General features: G+C 28.6%; 2 protein-coding genes across 3 annotated transcripts in view; one reads left to right on the top strand and one right to left on the bottom strand.

Annotated features, from left to right (window-relative positions):
• Positions 1-2,576, bottom strand: part of LOC122501110 (cytoplasmic FMR1-interacting protein) — an 85,336-nt gene extending 82,760 nt beyond the window's left edge. The window contains exons 1-2 of one of the 2 annotated variants that reach the window (XM_043610382.1): positions 2,481-2,576; positions 2,068-2,263 (exon numbers count right to left, since the gene is read on the bottom strand). The gene's annotated coding sequence lies outside the window, so the exon portion shown is untranslated. Of the gene's footprint in view, positions 1-2,067; positions 2,264-2,460 lie in introns of both variants that reach the window. The other variant, XM_043610383.1, reaches the window with a different exon arrangement.
• Positions 2,577-6,244: 3,668 nt separating this feature from the next.
• Positions 6,245-15,446, top strand: LOC122501109 (synaptosomal-associated protein 29). Its single transcript, XM_043610381.1, has 2 exons — positions 6,245-6,676; positions 14,357-15,446. The coding sequence occupies exons 1-2, from the start codon at positions 6,389-6,391 to the stop codon at positions 14,885-14,887; spliced, it is 819 nt and encodes a 272-aa protein (XP_043466316.1). The 5' UTR covers positions 6,245-6,388; the 3' UTR covers positions 14,888-15,446.
• The last annotated feature ends 7,881 nt before the right edge of the window (positions 15,447-23,327 follow it).

The following is a 23,327-nucleotide window of genomic DNA, read 5'->3' as shown; positions in this document are numbered from 1 at the left end:
ACAGTTAAATTATCGATAAATTAATGAAAACCGCATGATTCGACTTGTCAAAACATGTAGATTGATAATAAAAAGTAAAAAAAATTAAGACTTTGCTCCAAAATTACTAAATTGCGATTATCTCGAAAACTAGAACCGACAATATGGGGGTGATTCTCCGCGTAGTGCACAATTCAATGTCCCTCGTATTTTTTAAGAAATTAGTTGCAAATATTGCAATGAATTCAAGGAGAAAAACTAATTTCTGTGTTTACAAACAAAAGCCAATAGTCGTTTACATTTAAAAATTTATAATTTAGCTTTAAAAGCTGTTTTAAGGTGCTAAAACGTCATGGTATGGCCTGTCCCCAGTACGATGTATATAAAAAAAAATTTATTTTTAATAAAATACAGTAATTAATCTAAAAACTATTCGTAGTTTCGTATTGTTTATGTTCGTAGAATTGTGAAAAACAAAAAACATGCGAAAAAAATTTAATTAAAAAAATTTTTTTTGATGTTAATTCTTGTCCCTCGTTTTTGCGTCATGGTTTTTTACCATGGCTGGATAGTATTGCCGCAAAGTATATACAGCTATATATAAAAATTATTTGTTTAAAAAATAGAAAAATTATAAATATTTTGTCCGGCCCACCACTGATATTTCATTTATAAACACTAAATTTGAAGATTCTATATTGACTTTTACTCAATTTGAAAAAAAAATCAGTAATAGTAATAAGTAAATCGTGCGCTACGTGGAGAATCACCCATGGACCCACATATAATAATTCATAATTTACAACTAGAAGCATAATGTTGTCTAGTGAAATATTTGAAATGGTTTAGAAGTAGGGTTGATACAATTTTATTAAAAGAATATTAATTAGTATTTGCGCTGTATTTGTATTCGAACGATATTGAATATATTGGCACCTAACAAATTAACAATTTCTTTTAATTTTATATTTTCGTAGAAAATAAAATTAAGCGACTTTTTTCTTAAAATGAATTGTTTTCTTAAAATGAATTGTTTTCAAAATAACAGCAAAAAACTTGATTTTTTAATAATCTGAAGTTGAAATTATTTTCAAGTTTTTTTACTTCAACTTCAAAGGATTTAATCATTCAAGTGTTTAGAAAGTGTTAGTTAAACAATAAAAAAATTAAAACAGAAACTAACATTTTTATTTATTTATTTAAATAAAATGCCAGAAAAAATTATTTAATATTTTCAAATAAAAAAAGTCTGTTGGTAACTTTCGATTTGAAAAACTTTGAGTAGTAGAAATGTTTAGAATAGTTCCATAAAGTTTTTCCAAAAAGTTTAAAACTCATTCGATTAAACAATTTCCATCCTAGAGATTTCATTGTTGCAAGAATTTTTAAAATATATTTTAATGTTTTTTTAATGTGCATTTTTAAGAAGTTTTTAAAAAAAATATAATTTTACATAGTTTATATTATGACATTTTATTAAATGTATAAAATGCATTTCATAACTAAATAAAAAACTTTTTAAGGGGACTTTCTGGTGAAAAATTGGTAAAAAACACACTTTTTTTAAATTCTTATTGAAAAAAATGTGTTACTGCAAAAATTTCTTTTGTATATTGTTACATATTGCAAAAAAAGAATTTAAATTTTTTTTCTGAATATTTTAGTTTATTTTTGCAACTGTAGTTGGCGTTTTACAAATGATTTCAGAGTAACATTATTTACATAAACTAAAAATTCAATTTTAAACAGTAGCAAAAAGAGAAAAATCTATTTTTTGAAATCCTTAACCAGAAAATCTCTTTAATGACTTTTTTCATAATTTTCATTTTTTAAAAGTGTATATTTTAAAGTTGTATAATTTAAATCTATAGTATTTGAACCGCCCCTAATAACTGTGCCTGAGGTTTAACGTTATTTATTTTACTTATGGTAGAATTGAAAAAAATTTCTTATTATTAAATAAATGAGTGTAGAGTTCAATGTTGTACAGTTTAACTGTGCGAAATTAAAGTAAATATTATGGTGTAACTAAAGTGATTTCTAATGATGCTCTTGAATTAATAGATTTAAGTGTCAAATGCATCTTACCTCTAAATTTTTAAAAGCCTTTGAATTCAGTCTAACTGAAATTTTACTAAAAATTCCTGTTGGCAACAAACAAATCTTTCCACTTGACAGAATATATTTATAGATATACTATCCGGCTAGCCGGATAGTCACTTTGGCACCAAAATCATGACAGTTTCTTTTTGGAAAATATCTCAATATTATTTAGTATTTCTTTCTAGAAAATCAAAGTAATTAATTAATTTCCATCACAAAAAAGTATATAAGAATCACTTTTTTTATTATAAAGTAAACGAATCTGTAAATTAAATGTCAAAAAGCGATAAACACAATTTATTCACTTTTTCACCAAATATAATAAATTCAAAAAAACTGTAAATATTATTTTTCCCTTTAAAGTAAAGTTAAAATTACAAAACAAAGTTTAACACTACTCTCTTAATATATAGGTAAAAGTTGTGTTATGACTGTTTTTTGACAACTTTTGCCAGAAAGATAGGCTCGCGAAGACTCACCCTAAAGGAGAGTTTCCAATTAGTCTTTTAAGGTGTAAGCACAACATTGTCGGCAATTGTCGGGAACGTAGACGGTACGGGACTTGGAGACTAGCATTTGAGTGTAACAAGGATAGAGGTAGATGATGAAAACATAAGAACGTGCATTAAAATGCAATGAATTACTGAAAAAAATTATCTTTTCTCAATTAAATGTATATTAAACATATAAATCGTACATATCATAAGTTTTACATAAGAGAGAAAAGGATAGAAATAGTTTTTGTCTTTCTCGTAAAAAGGCTAACAACAATATTTCTATCTTTTTCTCTCTCATGTAAAAATCATAGAGATAATATATATGTTACGGTAAGGCTGCGGTTACACCTCTGCAGGCAGCCTGCCTGCCTGCAGGTTGTCATGGTAACGTACAAGAGTAAGAGAGTCAGTGACTTCAAACTTCTCCCTTACTTACGGAAGCTTCTACGCGCCACCATGTGGCACTCACTCGTGTTGTGCGGCACGTAGAGAGGAACCGGCCTGTTCGTAAAGTCGGTTCTACAATGGGCACGTCGGACGTGGACGTCTGACGTACCGTGCTGACGTCACCCATTTGAATAGCATGGGTGACGTCAGCACGGCACGTCAGACGACCACGTCCGACGTGCCCATTGTAGAACCGACTTTAAGTAGAGTCTCCAATGAGCACGATCGACGTGGACGTGGACGCGACGTGCTCATTGTAGACTCTACTTAAGTTCCTTGATGCGTGCCATACACTGTAAAAAAATCTGCTGTAAATTTACTATGTCCGACGTTGGAAAGTTTGGTCACTATGTCCAACGTGGTATTTTTACACGCCGACTGTAATCTACATAACCTGCAAATATTTTTTGAAATAATATTTTCAGTCGTAACTTTTTGTATTTATGAAATATAGCCCAAAACTTTTTGTTATATTATTATTTACTTATAAATTAGCATATACTTTCTATAAATGTACATTATATACACTTTTTTAGAGTTATTTATAAAAACTTGAAAATTTTTTGAAAATCTTAAAGGAATAAGAAAATTACATTCGCCATGTAATTGTACAGATCGTGCGACGTAATATTACGTCAAAGTGTAGAAATACACGCAATGTAAAAATACCACGTCGGACATAGTGATCAAATTTTCCTACGTCGGACGTAGTAAATTTACACAAAACTATTAAATTACATAGTCGTATAATGTAAAATTATTAAAAATAGTAAAACTACTTTTGGAACGAAATAAATTTACTACGTACAACCTATAATTTTGATGTGTGAAATTACAAGTTTCGTGTTATTTTACACCAGATTTTTTTACAGTGTAGGCTGGAGTCCTATGGTAGCGTTTTGCGTTGCGTTTTGGAACTAGGCAATGAGTGCAAATAAAGCAAACCTATATCTGTATCTCTCTCACACTCATGGCCTAGTTACAAAACGCAACGCAAAACGCTGCCATGGGACTCCAGCCTTAGGCTGAAGTCCCATGGCACCGTTTTGCGTTGCGTTTTGTAACTAGGCCATAAGTGCAAATATAGCGAACGTATATCTCCATCTCTCTTAACTCATGGCCTAGTTACAAATCGCAACGCAAAACGCTGCCATGGGACTTCAGCCTTAGCTTGTAGGCGAGAACAGAATGCCTATGAAAACGTGTACGTTAACGTGAACGTGGTCACGTGACCCATTTGAATAACATTGTGACGTCAGCACGTTACACGTTCACGTAGGCTATTCTGTTCTCGCCTTGTGAAACATAGGAACACGTTCGATGGTTCGGTGGTTCGATGATGTGATTGTTACCAAATAAAAAATTTAAAATAAGAAATAAAAATGAACCAAATTAATTGAAATTGACAATTTTGATGTAATAAAATATTTTTTAGGTATTATTTATAACAGATATTAATTACGAGGTAAATTAGGTGCTTTAAAAAAAATCATATATTTTGAGGTTATAAAATGTTATCACATTTAAGGCCTAATGTTGACCTTTTTCCATTACTTTTTCATAACACATTTTATAACCTCAAAATATATGATTTTTTTTAAAGCACCTAATTTACCTCGTAATTAATATCTGTTATAAATAATACATAAAAAATATTTTATTACATTAAAATTTTCAATTTCAATTAATTTGGTTCATTTTTATTTCTTATTTAAAATTTTTTATTTAGCAACAATCACTTCATCGAACCACCGAACCAGCGAACCATCGAACGTGTTCCTATGTTTCACAAGCTGAAACGACATTAGAAGAAACAGGTTTCCTCTCTTTGCCTCGTGGCGCGTAGGCGCTTCCGTACCTATAGGCGAGAACAGAATGCCTATGAAAACGTGTACGTTAACGTGAACGTGGTCACGTGACCCATTTAAATAACATTGTGACGTCAGCACGTTACACGTTCACGTAGGCTATTCTGTTCTCGCCTTAAGGCCAACGCAGAATAGATCTGTAACCGGAACCGCAATCGTAAGCGTAACCGTAAGAATGAGTTAAAGAAGGATAGGTATATTGTTTATCCTTCTCTAACTCATTCTTACGCTTACGGTTACGATTGCGGTTCCGGTTACAGATCTATTCTGCGTTGGCCTTTATAGGATCCAAAAACTCTGCGTTTGTCTGCGAATGACTGCGTTGCGTTGATTTTAGCATGTGTTGCTATAGCAACCGACGCAGACGCAGTCATTCGCACACTTTTTAGGGTGCGATCCCATGTGAGCAGAATACGTCGACCGAAAACAGAAAACCATGAGAGTAAAAAGAACAACAATATCTACCTATCTCTTTTGCACTCATGATTTTATGATTTCGGTCGACGTATTCTGCTCACATGGGATCGCACCCTTAACCTATTGGAGAAAGGCCTTTAAGGCCTTTCTTCATACCGACTTCGACTCTATTCTGGAATCTGGACTCTCCTTGACTCTCTTACTCTTGTACGTTACCTAGGATGACAACCTGCAGGCAGGCAGGCTGCCTGCAGAGGCATGATCCAAGTAACAAGGTCTCGCCACGCGCAGGCAAAAAAAACGTGGAACCAAGCACCAATCAGAATGCGGACGAAGTGACGACCATATTGAAAGTCTAGCCGCGTATTTTTAAATGTGTTTCAAATCCAGAAAATAAGATTGTTATTGTTATTAATATATTTTTATTTTTAATAATAAATATTATTAATTGTTATTATTAATATTAATACGTATAAAATTATTGATAATAATAATAATAAATATTACAATAAATAGTAATTAATATTAATAAATTATTATGAATGTTATTTTATTTTTAATAATAATTATTATTTTTAATTATTGTTAATATTAATAAATATAAAGTTATTAATAATAATAATAAATATTGCAATAAATAGTAATTTGATTTTCAAGATTCCAAGCAACCAATATATGTGAATGTTATGTATCAAGTTAATAATAAGTATTTAATAAAAAATATTAATATTTAATAAAGAATTATTTTACTTTTAATTTATTATTCTTTATGTTCTTTAAATTTGTTTCTGTATTTGATTCAAAATTTAGCGCTTCAATATGGTCGTCGCTTCAGGTAATCGCTATGATTGGTCGGCTTTTTTATGGTGCGCGAACCGAGTTAAAATTGAGCCCGACTTTGGCGAGACCTTGTTACTTGGATCATGTGCAGAGGTGTAACCGCAGCCTTACTTTTTCTTCTCAGCTGAGATAGCCCCCTTAGGTCATAAATTGAGCTTTGTTCTTGTATTTATCTAAATATTATTTTTACTTCCAAGTTATAAGCTAATACTGACTGATACGCTAACAAGAGTAATTATGGCTGGTCATAATTATTTAAGTGATCCGAAAAATCCTTTCTTTTCATTAGAGAATGATATAGATGACGAAACATTTATTAAAAGTGCACCTCGAAGACCTGCTGTTTCTCCAGTCTATAGTTCCTATAATTCCAGTAATCATTCGAATATGAACAATGAACTTGAACAAAAACATTATGAATTAGTTTCAAAGAAAAAGGAAATTGAAGACAGAACCATTAAATCTTCAGAACGGTCAATTTCTTTATTAAGGGACTCAGAAGAAATTGGAGCTGCGACAGCTGAGGTAAATTGTTTAATGTTCAATTTTTCATTGTAAAATAACAATATGGGCTAGTAAATATTGATTACTTACCTTTCTCATTTATTCAAATAAATTTCTATAATATGTTTATTTTAAAATTTTTTTTTAATCAATTCAAAAGTGAAAGTGTTGACTTTTTCTTTTAAAACTTGCTTTTATTGTTCCATTCAAGTTTAAATGTATACATTAGTTATTTTATTTGTTACTGTACCTAGTATATATGATATTATAGCACATAAATTATTTGACTTTAAAATATTAGGTCAAAATACGATAAAGAAAATTTTTAAAAATTACTTTTTCTAATCCTACACAAAAAAAATTAAAATTTTTTTTATTGTTAACAGCAATTTAACAATACAGAAATTTTGAGGCCTGTGGCTATTCCATAAAGATTATTAAAATATTTATTACACAGAATTTTCATATAGGTGGATTTAAAATTTTCAAACAAATTCGTTTACTGTGTAGATTAAATTATATTTAACTGAACAATACTCTCAATTCGAAAGACTAATATTTGATAAAATCCAAGAAACAACTTTGAGAGGACTTTCTGGTCAAGGATTTCAAAAAAATCGATTTTCGCAGAAATTCAATTATCTTTAGAAATAATTAAATATCCTTCTCCGAAATTCAATTATTTTCAAAAATGTTTATAAAATTCCTGGCAAGATTTCATTTCGTAAAATTCTACGAAAACTTTTAATTGCTTTCATAAAATAACAAAATTTTCACAGGAATTCAATTATTTTCGGAATAAAAATAATAAAATTCTTTTTAGGAATTCAATTATTTTCATAAATAATAACACTTATTTCAGAATTTAAATTATTTTTAATACAATTTCAATCGAATTCCTTGAAAAATGGAATTATTCTTAAATAATTTTATTAAAATTCATGGAAAAAATTGAATTATTTAAAAATTTGTTGCTAAAATTCTTTATGAGAATTAAATTTTGAGAAATATTCATTTATTCAATAAATTATTTTTGTATTTAAATAATTGAATTTTCGTAGAATTTTATAATCAAAATTGATTTAAAATTTAATATATTTTTAAATAACACTTCTGTGACATTAATTTTTTTAAGAACGTTTAATTGGTAATTTTTTTTAAAAATTATTTCAAGTTTTTATTTTCTAATATTTATTGAATTGAAGAATTTACGAATAATTGAAATTTTGTAAAATTGAATTGTAAACAAATCAATCCATCAAAATTTGTTTGAGATAATTTGTACCCAATTTTTGTGACATACACACACACATACACACACACACACACACATACATCTGGACATTTGCTCAGAATTGAATATACATATGTTATAGATGAAAATGAGTCCATATAACCTTCTTTTGAAAAATTGAAAATCGTCACGAATGCAAAGCTTCCTTATGAGGAAGCAAAATTGATCAGATTGACTTGAAACGTAGTACTCGGGGGTTTTTGGGGTCGCTGATTACGAATCTGACATCAGTTTTTCGAAATTCAAAATGGCGGATCCAAGATGGCGGAAATTTTTCAAAATTCGTCGAATTTGCTTGAAACTTGTTACTCGGGGGTTTTAAGGGTCGCTGATTACGAATCTAACATTAGTTTTCCAAAATTCAAAATGGCGGATCCAATATGGCGGACGACAAAATAAAAAATTAATTATAATGGCTTGAAACTGAATACTCGGGGGTTTTTAGGGTCGCTGACTACGAATCTGACATTAGTTTTTCAGGGTATTTATCGAAATTTGATTTCACCAAAAATTATCACACTGATGTCAGATTAACTAGTTTCAAACAAATTCAATAAATTTTAAAAAATTTTCCGCCATATTGAACCAGATATTTTGAGTTTTGAAAAACTGATTTCAGATTCGTAATCAGCGACCCTAGAAACCTTAGGGTACCAAGTTTCATAAAAATCCATTAAAAATTTTTTCAACACACTTTTGGCCCAAACAGTGGAAATCTCGTTGACAGCCAAGAGGTTAAATTAGTGTGAAAATGTAATAGTGTTTTTACAGCACTATAAGTTGAAGTATTTTTTATGATTATATATGACTATGACTTTCATGATATTTATAAGTATTTTTGACAATTTGAATTATGAATTTTAATTATACTAATTGAGGACATTAATGAGTTTTGTGATTTTCTATGAGTATTAGGGTGGTCCAAAAAAAGTAAAATCGGAATTTTAATGCTCTCACCCCCTAGGATTGTTCTATATGGAGAAAAAAATACACCTATTTTTTTTGAAAATAAAAAATTATTTAGAGGTCGCTCAAAAAGCTCAAAGTTTCCCATTTAAAATGCATGGGGAAAAACACTTTTTCTTAGAATTGGTATAGAATCCTTTAAAATCAATATTTTTCATTCAGCAAACTCTGTTTCTCTTCAGAAGACTTCAAAGAATAGTGCTAAATTGTTTATTTAATTATTTTTTTTAATTAACTATTTTTTATAGTGCCCCAAAAAAACCCCATAAATTTAAAAATTATAAAAAAATCGTTAAAAAATATTTTTTACTATTTTTATCAAAGTTTTTTTCTAGATTATGAATAAATAACACAAATATTGGTTATTAAACATTATTCCATGTAATTGCTAATTTGTTTAAACTAATTATTATTGTTTATTTACAACTTTTTATTTAATTGAGCTAAAGAGTTGCGATTTTTTCTCAATTTTGCAACTTGTCAGGCCGAATGTAACCAGTCACTATCAAAGATTATTAATTTTACAAATTGTTTAAAAAAATTTCTATTGTTTAACTTCCACTTTTTATCAAAATGTGCTACAGAGTTGCAACTTTTTCTTAACTGTACATTTTATTTTTTTGTGAGGTAATATTTAATGTAAGACTTATTTATCGAGTAAAAATTGTGAACAATAAATTTATTATTTTAAAAATGTTAAGTACAAAAATTGTTATTTACATAACTGAAATTAGTACTGCGATAGTTTCAAATTTAAAATAACAATTTGTTTAAACAACGGGTAAAATTGTAATTCTTAGATTGTTGTTAGTCACTAGTTACATAAAGGGGGGGGTATAGTTAATTCGGTGAAAAAAACGCATGTTTTTTAGAATTTTTTTTAGCGATACGCAAAAAGTTAATTTATTTTATCACTTTGCATATAACATTGCAACATTTGAACAATATTTTTTTAAATTTTGATTTAAAAATATTAAAAATTGAGCGAGATAATGAGATTTTTCTCAGCCGCGTCAAAAAAAAAATGATTTGCGGTGTACACTCTAACTCGCAACAGAATCATCCAAAACAAAAAAATCAAAATGCATTTGTTAAAGGAGATGTTTTTTGAGGTATTATCGGAAGGGATTTTTTGGTTTTTTTTACTTTTCGATTTTCCGTAGCACTTGAAAGCCAAAAAGTCAATTTTCACTGTAAAAAATCGATTAATTTGTTATTGTAAAATTGGTAATTTTTTAATAAAAAAATAATGGCTTCCGATGTTACCTCAAAAAACATCTCCTTTAACAAATGCACTTTGATTTTTTTGTTTTGGATGATTCTGTTGCGAGTTAAAGTGAACACCGCAAATTTTTGGAGGCGCCTGAGGAAAATGTTAGAATCTTGCTCAGTTCTTAATATTTTTAAATTAAAATTTAGAAAAATATTGTTCAAATGTTGCAGTATTATATGCAAAGCGATAAAATAAATTAACTTTCTGCGTATCGCCAAAAAAAATTCTTAAAAACATGCGTTTTTTCACCGAATTAACTATACCCCCCCCCCTAAATGCAAAATTGAGTAAAAAATTGCGACTCTGCAGCTCAATTTGATAAAAAGTGGAAGTTAAACAATAGTAATTTGTTTAAATAATTGGTAAAATTAATATTCTTAGTTAGTTGATAGTGACTGGTTACATTCGGCCTGAAAAGTTGCAAAATTGAGAAAAAATCGCAACTCTTTAGCTCAATTAGATAAAAACATGTAAATAAACAATAATAATTTGATTAAACAAATTAGCAATTACCTACATGGAATAATGTTTAAAAATCAATATTTGTGTTATTTATTCATAATCTAGGAAAAAACCTTGATAAAATTAGCAAAAAATATTTTTTAACAATTTTTTTGTAATTTTGAAATTTATTTATTTTCAAAAAAATAGGGGTATTTTTTTTTTCCATATAGAACAATCCTAGGGGGTGAGAGCATTAAAATACTGATTTTATTTTTTTCCCATGTATTTTTGGACCACCCTAATGAGTATTTATGACAATATTAGTTTCGTGGTATTTTATGAATTTTAGTTCTAAGGGTCAATCTCTAGAAATGAACAAATTCAGAATTGAAATTTCATTTTAAAAAAAGTTGAAAATTCACTTTTATTATTAGTCCTTTGGCAAAAGGGGGATCCTAATAAGCCTATAAAATACGTGGTTACAATCTTTATCAACATTATTATTAAAAATTAATGTTTTTTAATCAGAATTTTTGTTGAAAATTTCTCGCAGCTAAATGGGTTTCAAAATTGATGAAAATTAATTAAAACTCGTTACTCAGGGGTTTTAGGGGTCGCCGATTACGAATCCGATGTCAGTTTCTCAAAATCCAAAATGGTGGATCCAATATGGCAGACAATTTCTTCAAAAATTTAACGGATTTGCTTGAAACTCGTTACTCGGGGGTTTTCGGGGTCGCTGATTATGAATTTCAAGATAGTTTTTGAAAATTGAAAATGGCGGATCCAATATGGTGGACACTTTTTTCAAAAATTCATCGGGTATGCTTGAAACTCGTTATTCGGGAGTTTTCGGGGTTGCTGATTACGAATCCGATGTCAGTTTTTGAAAATTCAAAATCCCGAAATCCCCAGAGCGACAAGTTTTAAGCCAATCTAATTAATTATTCATACTAGATCAGCCATTTGCAATTTTCAAAAACAAACATCAAATTCGAATTCAGCGACCCCAAAAACCCCCGAGGAACGAATTTCTATCGAATAGCATCAATCTTCAAATTATCCGCCATATTGGATCCGCCATTTAAAATTTTTTAAAACTGACCCAAAATTCGTAATCAGCGACCCCGAAAACCCCCTAATAACAAGTTTCAAGCAAATCCGATGAATTTTTCAAAAAGTGTCCGCCATGTTGGATCCGCCATTTTGAATTTTTAAAAACTAATAACAGATTCGTAATCAGCGACCCCGAAAACCACCAAGTAACAAATTTTATGCAAATCTGAGCAGTTTTTAAAAAAAATGTCGGCCATATTGGATCCGCCATTTTGAATTTTCAAAAACTGACATGAGATTCGTAATCAGCAACCCCGAAAACCCCCGAGTAACGAGTTTCAAGCAAATCCGATGAATGTTTTAAAAAATTGTCCGCCATGTTGGATCCGCCATTTTGAATTTTCAAAAATTATTATCATATTCGTAATCAGCAACTCTAAAAATCCCCGAGTAACGATTTTCAGGCGAATCCGATGATTAATAAAGTCTGTAATTTACGTGCTGTGTAATGGAAATATACCATGGGTAACGGAGGGGAGTTTTCTTCCATTATACAGCTTCAAAATGTTATGATTATAATATAAAAAAAATAAATATTATAATAAATTAATGACAGCATTTGTTTTCTTTGTTTTTAAATAAAACAATGTTTTAAAGATTATTAAAAATTATTATTATTTACGTCCTAAAAACTAAATTTACTGCGGTAACGGAGGGGAGTTTTTATTGTGTCGATGAACACTGACAAACTAAAGATTCTTTTAAAACTAATTGTTTTCATCTTGTTTCATCATTTTATGCAATAACCATAACTATACTGACACTACAAAGAGTTTTGATGTATTTATTTCTATTTTATCGTTTTTGTTTATATTTTATAATTATATTTGTGAGCGGTAACGGAGGGGAGTTTTATTTCTGCACAAAACTAATTTAATTCTAGGTAAAAATAACTAACAAATATTTTACTTTATTTTTCATGATTCAATTAGAAATAAAATAATAAGTAGATATTACCGGGCAAAAGATTTTTTTGTATTACAGAATTAATATAATACCTTTTCTATAAATGAAACTTACTTCATGAACGGTAACGGAGGGGAGTTTTTATGCTATATAAACACGTGTATCTTTAAATATTTCAAATTTTCGATTTATTTTTCATAGGATCCGATTAAATCATGATGAATGCTATTATTAGGACGTAAAGATTTTGAAAAATTATTATTATTTATTTTTAAAAATCTAATGTACGTGTCATGTGTCCCGATTGTGAGAATGACCCCTAAATAAATTGAGGACATTAAATATAGCAATATAAAACAAACTTTACGTCTGCAAAACAATAAAAATTTTCCAAAAATACAAAAATTTAACTTCAACAGACAGAATTTTGTTTTTTTAGGCAAACTTTAATTTTAAAAAATCTAAAGGTGTAGAAAACGTTGATCAATAATATTTTATGTTTATAAATAAAATAAATAAAAAGTTTCAAGAAACATTTTTTTAAATAGTAATAAATATTTTAACAAAATTCTTTCATTTTTTGAATTATAGAGACATAAATAATCCAAAGTATCATAGTTTTAAAAATTATCCCGCAACTACTTTAGGTAGTTTAGGTCAAGTATAATGGATTGATCCTATTATTTTTATTTTCAAATAAATTTTTTCCAAAAGAATAACAAATTCTGTCAGTTAATGATTGGTTCTTGCCAATATTCATAACAATTCAATTATTTAACTTTTAGAGTTTTATTAGATATATTTTATAAATATTCTGCTCGAATCCTGATATTTTCTACCCCCTTAGATTTTTTTGAGTTAAATTTTACCTAATGATGAACATTGTTTATAACAATTCAATTTCTCGACGCCTCCCGTTTATATAATGCTTATGGAAAAACAAATTCGCAAGCTCATTCTTATTCAAATCTATATTGCAAGATAATTCTTATTGGATTGTTCAACTCGGTTTTTCAAAACTTTACAGGAGACACAAAAAATGTATATTTCAAACAGCTTTGATTAAAAGTCCAGTTATTCTTCGTAGTTACTAGAGTTTATGTCCTTAATAAGTGAGTTGGAAAAAATTGATATTATAGTTGTCAAAGTTGAGCCTTTTTCAAAATTTATGAAAAAATTTAATCATTTTAATCATAAAAATATATTAATAAAATGTTTTACTATCGGGAAACAATTTATTTATTTAATTTTAAAATGTATTAATTTTTTTTAACTCGAAAACAATCCAGCATTATGTTACAAAACGTCAATTAATATATGTAATAATGCAAAAAATGTAGATATCTTCGTATATAAACTATAAATACCCACTGAAATTATCAGATAAATAATTGTTGTAATTTAATATTAGAAGGAAAATTTAGGTTACATTTATAGATCTGTTAATGGCAATTGTTTTCTTTTGCTGTAGGTCAGTACCTTGGTTTTGATTGATTATTGTTAAATCGAATTTGTCTTTGATGTTGAACAAATTTCTACCACATCCTTATTTTAACAGAAGTTTCATTCATCCTTACTATTATTCTTTTCGCTCTTAGTATTGTACCCAGTTACTATAGTTTATAAGACTTACTGTACTTTTTTAATTATTATAATAATTAAATTTATTTCTTTTTTTAATGAAACTTTAATTTGTTTACAGGAATTAATAAGACAACGAGAGCAACTGGAACGAACTGAGAAGCGATTAGATGATATTAATACAACCTTACGTTTCAGTCAAAAACACATTCAGGGAATAAAGAGTGTTTTTGGAAGTTTAAAAAATTATCTGAGTGGAAAATCAATTGATGTACCAGCTTCTTCAGTTGCTTGTGCAATTCCTGAATCTTATAGTGCCCAAGCTATTTCTTCTTCTGCTAATTTGACAAATTCTTTGGAACAAACACGAAATCATTTAATGGAGGGCGAACATCCATCCTTTAGATTGCGTGGTCTTTCTGAAGAAGAATCTGTCAATAAATCCATGACAAATAACATAAGCACAGCATTAGAGAAAAATCTTGACGAAATGAGCGGTTCACTGGCTAGACTGAAAGGCTTGGCAATTGGACTATCCGAGGAAATCGATTCGCAAAACGATCTAATTGATAATATTGATGACAAAACGGATAAAGCAGATATTATGCTGAAGAAACAAAATAAAGATATGAAACATTTACTAAAAAAGTAAAACAAACATTTTTAATGTAAATTAAAGTATAGAAATTTCAAATTTTTTAAATCAATTTGTATAAAGTAGTTTTTTAAATTTACATAGAATTATTTTATATTGATTTCTTTCTTTGATAGGAATATATAATATATCATATACATTTTCAGAATACTTTTTTAACAATGTTGAACTAAAACAACAAAGAAAGACTTAAGATTATCTTTTTGATTTTGTATTATACTCCATATAAGAATAATTTATTATATTACACTACAATGTAAATAAATTAAAGATAGTTATAACTTTTAATCTATTTACAGTAAGAATAATGTTTTCCAATTTTATAAACAAAAATGTTAACAAAATTTTTAAACTTTTTGAGATAGGTTTTTACATTACAGAATATTATGAGTTATGGTATGTGATACTGCAATTACAATTTTTTTATTCCTTTAGAGTTAAATACATTTGTTGTGTTGTTTATTTAAAAAAATTTATGCTTATGATTTGATATACCCACATATGCTTAGATATATGCTGTGGGCAATACAATAATAAATTGTATAAGAAATGGGAACTTTGATTTGTATTTCTTTCTAGTTCCAGTAGAACGTTTATATTGTGACTTTCTAAATTTAAATTTGCTTTGAGTTGGTTATTGTCACCTAAGTTCCAATTTATTTCTACCGGGTAGAACATGAACTTGTTTCAACTTTGATATCGATTCACAAATGGAAGTCCAAAATAGTTACAATTAAACTACCGTGGTTGCACCGGTTTCCGTCCACTTTTTTATAATTTCGATTATATTAAAGGGAATAAATTTGTTTACTACATTTGATCATTTTTACTAGAGTCTATAATATCTAATGCTCTCTTTGCACAATTATAATTTGAACGTTAAAATTCTACAAAAATAAAATAAGAAAGTCCTCCAGTGCTGTCGAGTGCCTTCTCATGACAGAAAATAGTGGCCATTAAAAAAGCAGTATTGGAAGAGAGCGAAATCGCATTGGCGGTGAGTATTGGGGGCATTCTGCCAATCCTGCTTTTTCACCGTCAATCCTGTCCTCTTGAATCTTTCTATTTCACGTTTATTGACTCGATTTGTCATTTTAATCAAAAATACTGATTGATTTAATGTGTAAAAATGCTGATAACGAACAGGAAATATAAAATTTTGTTAAAATGTAAATAAACGAAATGTGACAAACACAAACTGTTGGTCTATTACCATATGATTTAGGGTATTTTCTAGATAAGCGCTGTGACTTATACTCACAGCGCCCCTAGCACGAACGTCGAAAGCTCCCTAAATCATGTGGTAATAGATCAACAGTCGAGTCGATCAATAAACGTGAAATCGAAAGGTTTCAGGCCAACGCAGAATAGATCTGTAACCGGAACCGCAATCGTAAGCGTAACCGTAAGAATGAGTTAGAGAAGGATAGGTATATTGTTTATCCTTCTCTAACTCATTCTTACGCTTTCGGTTACGATTGCGGTTCCGGTTACAGATCTATTCTGCGTTGGCCTTTCAGAGGACAGGATTGCACGTGCGTGAAGTTGGCACAACAACCATAGAATAATTAACTTTTCTAGTATGGAATCGTTTGGTCATCGTTTGTTCGTGTTAGGAAACTAACTTTCAACGTTTGGATACAATAAATAAAAAAGTTATTCAACTTTTAAATTTATAGTTCTAACTTCACATTTGCACAACAAAAGTTAATATTTTTTTAAATTTTTAAGGCCGATCGTTTGGTCATCGTTTGGATAAGATTGGAAACACCATTTAAGCGTTTGGACGATTCATAAAATAATTATAAAACGTTTTAAAGATTTTTGTTCACAGCACACTGGAAATGTATTAAGTTGCGCGTAAAAGGAACTGCGCATGGGCATTCTTAGCGCGAAATTTTAAAATATGCTTGCATTACTCATAAAGACTATTATTGTTAGTTTTTAAATAAATTGTAGGTGCAAAGAAATTAATAATGTTAATAATAATTAATTAATTAATGTTATTATTATTACTATTATTGTTAATTTTTCTAGTATGGGTTCGTTGGTTCATGTTTGGATAAACCAACTTTCAACATTTGAATGCAATAATTAAAAAAGTTATTCAACTTTTATAAATATTAAAAACGCAAATAAAAAATTTTGAATTCAAATTGTGATTACAAAAGAGAAATTATTCAAATTTTTTCATTTATTTAAAGAAAATATAATTTTGTTAAATATCGTGATTAAAAAATATGAATTATGCAATTTTTTAACTTCTTAAAAAAATATTTGATATTTTGTTAAAAAATGTTAGTTTTGAACTAGGAATTATGCAAATAGTTTTCTCTTTTTATACAACAAACTTATAATTTCGTGAACGCGCGAAATTGTACAAACAAAAAAATAACCTTAATTTTTTATTGAAAAGGAATTAAAAAAATTTAGCATGTTTTCTTTAATAATATTTCTCTTTTCACAATGACAAATTGTTTAAAACTTTTTAACTTTACTTTACTAAAATTAAAAAACAATTTAAATTAACCATAGAATAAATAAAATAATAATAATTGAAGTTAAAGTTTTTTATTCCAATTTTTTGTTTTATAGTTCGATTTGTTATATCAAAAGTTTGACAGTTAATTTATATATAATGAAATAAGTGGATTAAGAAAATCTATCCCAAATTTCAAAAACTCGAAAAAGAGGTACAGATGCAATTTTTTAAAATAATTAATCATTTTATGCATTATTTATTTTTGTATGTAAATAATTGGATTCTCGTAGTTGAATTTTAATAAGAATTGATTTAAAAAAAAGAGGGACCGCAAAAAGTGCCCGTTCTTTGTACATCGACAATTATCACAAAACATAAGTAAAAAAATTCGGCCAAAAATCTTCTTAATCTGCGTGAAAATTGTAGTTGATCACAATTTTTGGTTTTTATTTAAGGGTAGCCAAACTCCTAATTCAACCCTCTAAAAATTGACAAATCATGAAATTCATAACACCATAAATTCAACAAAAATAATTAATTATCAACGGGAAAACTGATAAATAACGAATATAAAAAATCCCTTTAATAAAAAAACAATCTTAATTACCTTAAAATCCTCAAAATGCTTTTCAACCCCCAAAAAACTACCCCTATTTGAAAAATTGACCAAAATAAACACAAAAAAATTATTACTCTCCAAAATCTTCATCAAAAATATAAATAAAATCAATTAACTAGTGAAATGTGTAATATGGTAATTTTTTAATTAGGGGTAGTTTTTGGGGGGGGTTGATTAATCTACTCTAGCATGGAATTAAAGTCTCGCTAGTTAGTTGATTTTATTTATAATTTTCGTGAAGATTTTGCACCGTAAAAATTTATTAAATATATGTAATATGGTAAAATTTCTAATTAGGGGTAGTTTTTTGGGGTTGATTGATTAACTGTAGCATGGAATTAAAGTCTGGCTAGTTAGTTGATTTTATTTATAATTTTGGTGAAGATTTTGCGGAATAATAATTTTTTAATGTGTAATGTGGTAATTCTTTTAATTAGGGGTAGTTTTTGAGGGGTGGATTAATCTACATTAGCACGGATATTAAGTCTCACTAGTTAATTGATTTTATTTATATTTTTGATGAAGATTTTGGAGAGTAATAATTTTTTTGTGTTTATTTTGGTCAATTTTTCAAATAGGGGTAGTTTTTTGGGGGTTGAAAAGCATTTTGAGGATTTTAAGGTAATTAAGATTGTTTTTTTATGAAAGGGATTTTTTATATTCGTTATTTATCAGTTTTCCCGTTGATAATTAATTATTTTTGTTGAATTTATGGTGTTATGAATTTCATAATTTGTCAATTTTTAGAGGGTTGAATTAGGAGTTTGGCTACCCTTAAATAAAAACCAAAAATTGTGATCAACTACAATTTTCACGCAGATTAAGAAGATTTTTGGCCGAATTTTTTTACTTATGTTTTGTGATAATTGTCGATGTACAAAGAACGGACACTTTTAGCGGTCCCTCTTTTTTTTAAATCAATTCTTATTAAAATTCAACTACGAGAATCCAATTATTTACATACAAAAATAAATAATGCATAAAATGATTAATTATTTTAAAAAATTGCATCTGTACCTCTTTTTCGAGTTTTTGAAATTTGGGATAGATTTTCTTAATCCACTTATTTCATTATATATAAATTAACTGTCAAACTTTTGATATAACAAATCGAACTATAAAACAAAAAATTGGAATAAAAAAATTTAACTTCAATTGTTATTATTTTATTTATTCTATGGTTAATTTAAATTGTTTTTTAATTTTAGTAAAGTAAAGTTAAAAAGTTTTAAACAATTTGTCATTGTGAAAAGAGAAATATTATTAAAGAAAACATGCTAAATTTTTTTAATTCCTTTTCAATAAAAAATTAAGGTTATTTTTTTGTTTGTACAATTTTGCGCGTTCACGAAATTATAAGTTTGTTGTATAAAAAGAGAAAACTATTTGCATAATTCCTAGTTCAAAACTAACATTTTTTAACAAAATATCAAATATTTTTTTAAGAAGTTAAAAAATTGCATAATTCATATTTTTTAATCACGATATTTAACAAAATTATATTTTCTTTAAATAAATGAAAAAATTTGAATAATTTCTCTTTTGTAATCACAATTTGAATTCAAAATTTTTTATTTGCGTTTTTAATATTTATAAAAGTTGAATAACTTTTTTAATTATTGCATTCAAATGTTGAAAGTTGGTTTATCCAAACATGAACCAACGAACCCATACTAGAAAAATTAACAATAATAGTAATAATAATAACATTAATTAATTAATTATTATTAACATTATTAATTTCTTTGCACCTACAATTTATTTAAAAACTAACAATAATAGTCTTTATGAGTAATGCAAGCATATTTTAAAATTTCGCGCTAAGAATGCCCATGCGCAGTTCCTTTTACGCGCAACTTAATACATTTCCAGTGTGCTGTGAACAAAAATCTTTAAAACGTTTTATAATTATTTTATGAATCGTCCAAACGCTTAAATGGTGTTTCCAATAAGGTAGTTCAAGTTGGGTGGGGGAAATCCAATATGGCTGACATCAGCTGATTTACCGGAGGACAAACAATGCATTGAATTCAATGGGACAAATCAGTTTTTTAACCATAACTTTTTAAATATTTATTTTTGAACCATAGTGTAATGGAAAATTATTCTTTATTTATCGAAATCTATTTTTTAAAACAATAAAACCAAAAAATTTAATTTTATTGTTTTAAAAAATAGATTTCGATAAATAAAGAATAATTTTCCATTACACTATGGTTCAAAAATAAATATTTAAAAAGTTATGGTTAAAAAACTGATTTGTCCCATTGAATTCAATGCATTGTTTGTCCTCCGGTAAATCAGCTGATGTCAGCCATATTGGATTTCCCCCACCCAACTTGAACTACCTTATCTTATCCAAACGATGACCAAACGATCGGCCTTAAAAATTTTAAAAAATATTAACTTTTGTTGTGCAAATGTGAAGTTAGCACTATAAATTTAAAAGTTGAATAACTTTTTTATTTATTGTATCCAAACGTTGAAAGTTAAGGCGCTTGCACACTTCCAAATTTTTAGGCGAGCAGCGAATTTTCACGGCCTTGAAATGCACATTACTAAATATGATTGGCTCTGACAAAAGTACATTTTCACGCAGCTTTTTGTAGAGCCAATCATATTTAGTAATGTGAGTTTCAAGGCCATGAAAATTCGCTGCTCGCCCAAAATTTTGGAAGTGTGCAAGCGCCTTTAGTTTCCTAACATGACCAAACAATGACCAAACGATTCCATACTAGAAAAGTTAATTATTCTATGGTTGTTGTGCCAACTTTACGCACGTCCTTTTCATTTAAGGAATCTGTACTGCGCAAGCGCGGAATATATATAGAACTTCCGACAAAGTTTCGAGCACTTTTTGTACAAAATGCACAGTGCCAATAGTGAAAAGTAATTAAAAAATATTACTAATGAATGTAGAAAAAAAATTAGCGTGTATTAAAAATGAGCAGTATCCCTGAGAAAGATAATCCACAAAGGAAAAAAATTGATGCACAAAAGAAATGTTGTTTTGGGAATTGCAAAAGTGATACTCGTTGCAAGTCTTATTTGACTGAAAATTATTACTTTATTTCTTTCCCAAAACCGTTTAACAGCTAGAAAATGAAACATTAGGAATGAAAATATTCGAAGTAATTGCAAAACTTGTCAAGTATGTCGAAAATGAGACCTGTTGGTAAGGTTATGTTCATAACATAACATAACCTTATTTACATGTAAACAATATAGACTTTTTTACCCTTTAAACACTGACTTCGTCTTTATAACCATATTTTTAATTGACAGACAGTATTTTTCTCTACCTGTTCAAACATTAATTTTGCTTTTAGAATGTCATTTTCATCGAGTTTTTTATTTGAATTGTTATTAGCACAATATACATTCTGACACAAAGTTGCTCGAAAATTTTGAAATCGCGCCGTCTGTCATGGCGTAGCTCCAACTTCCGGTCTTAAATGAAAAGGTCTATTCTTAAGGGTGCAGTCCCATGGCACCGTTTTGCGTTGCGTTTTGTAACTAGGCCATGAGTGTGAGAGAGATGAAGATATAGGTTCGCTATATTTGCACTCATTGCCTAGTTACAAAACGCAACGCAAAACGCTGCCATGGGACTCCACCCTAAGTCCAACGCACAATAAGTTCGCGAAAGTTGTTCGCGAACGGGACGCATGAGATAGACAAGGACACAAATATATCTCTGTCCTTTTCTAACTCATGCTTTGCGTTCGCGAACGACTTTCGCGAACCTATTGTGCTTAGACCTTTACAAATAGCTTTTCCGCCACTTTAAGATTATAATAGATGACGTTTCGGCTACTTGCTTTTTGGCTCAAATTAAATTCACCCACAAAAATTTTCTACCAAATTAGCTTTCGGATAATTAGAAATTCGCTTAGTTGTATTTTCCTTAAAAATTAGTTTAGATTAATTTGCATTTCAAGATTTCGAAATATCGATTAAAATTAATTCTATATAATAAATATTCGATTAAATGATAATTCGAACACTTTTAATTTCTATAGAATAAGGAATATGTAATATTACTTTTCGGTTCAGTTACATTTAGGATAGTTATAAATTCGGCTAAAATAAATTTCGTTAATATTCACATTATATTGAACCACCATTCGACAAAATAAAATTAGGTTTAATTAAATTTCGGATTTTTAAACTTTCGACTAAATAAGAAATCGACTATTTTAAAATTATATCAATTATTGTTTAGTGAAAATAAAAATTATGTCAATGTTAATTCGTGAAAATAATTTTCTTAAATTTTGTATTCGATAAAAATAAATTCGTAAAGTTACAGATTCTAAGTTTGTGAATTCGACATAATAGTCATTATGCTCTTTTCATTCTGATACAAATGTATGCAACCCGAAAAAGTAATGGAAAAAGGTCAACATTAGGCCTTAAAGGCCTAAGCACAATAGGTTCGCGAACGCAAAGCACGAGTTAGAAAAGGACAGAGATATATTTGTGTCCTTGTCTATCTCATGCGTCTCGTTCGCGAACGACTTTCGCGAACCTATTGTGCGTTGGACTTTAAATGTGATAACATTTTATAACCTCAAAATATTTCGAAAACGGTTATAGATACAAAAAAATTTCATAAGAAAAAAAGATGCGCAATGAAATTTTCTATAAGGATGTGTATTTAAAATATTAAAATTCAAAAATTGAATTTTAAGTGTCTAGGGGACTTCGATTTCGGCCGAGAAAAATTTACGTGCCCTTCTACGATCTAGGTGCTCAAACACACAGCCTGAACGCTCCATAAATATGTAAATGCACCCTTATGCGAGAGAGAAAGACAAGAATGGTTTTCTCAAACTTAAAAGTAGTGTAAACGTACCTTTAGCAAGTCTTCACAAAATTAAAATTAGAGACTGTGTATCAAAAACTTGCGAGGTGTGTAAGCGCCTTTAACACGCCACCGGGTTGTAGCCATAGAAACGATTTTTGTTGTTTATAATCAAAATTTTATCAAAAAACAAAAAATGTCAGAAAGAAAACAATCAAATACGAATATGACTGTAGAATTGGACGAGCCTTTGACAAGTGATGGATGTTTAAAACTCGTTATGGAATTTCTTAAGTACATACTTTATAATAAGCAACAAATACCCTTCTGCTTTGACTCGTTAGCTCAAGTTCAAGCCAAAAGTAAACCTACGGACAAAAATTTTATGAATATTGGTAATTTTTTGAATTGTTTATGTGATGTATCTCATCATCTTAATTCACAATTTTATACGGATGGATGCAAAGTAAAAGAAATTATTATAATCATTGGAGCAACGATTTTCTCTCCAAAATTTTGTATAAGAATG

The sequence above is a fragment of the Leptopilina heterotoma genome, unplaced genomic scaffold, assembly GCF_015476425.1.
Source record: "Leptopilina heterotoma isolate Lh14 unplaced genomic scaffold, ASM1547642v1 Lhet_201, whole genome shotgun sequence".
NCBI lineage: Eukaryota > Metazoa > Arthropoda > Insecta > Hymenoptera > Figitidae > Leptopilina > Leptopilina heterotoma.
This window is presented reverse-complemented; position numbering and strand designations above follow the sequence as displayed.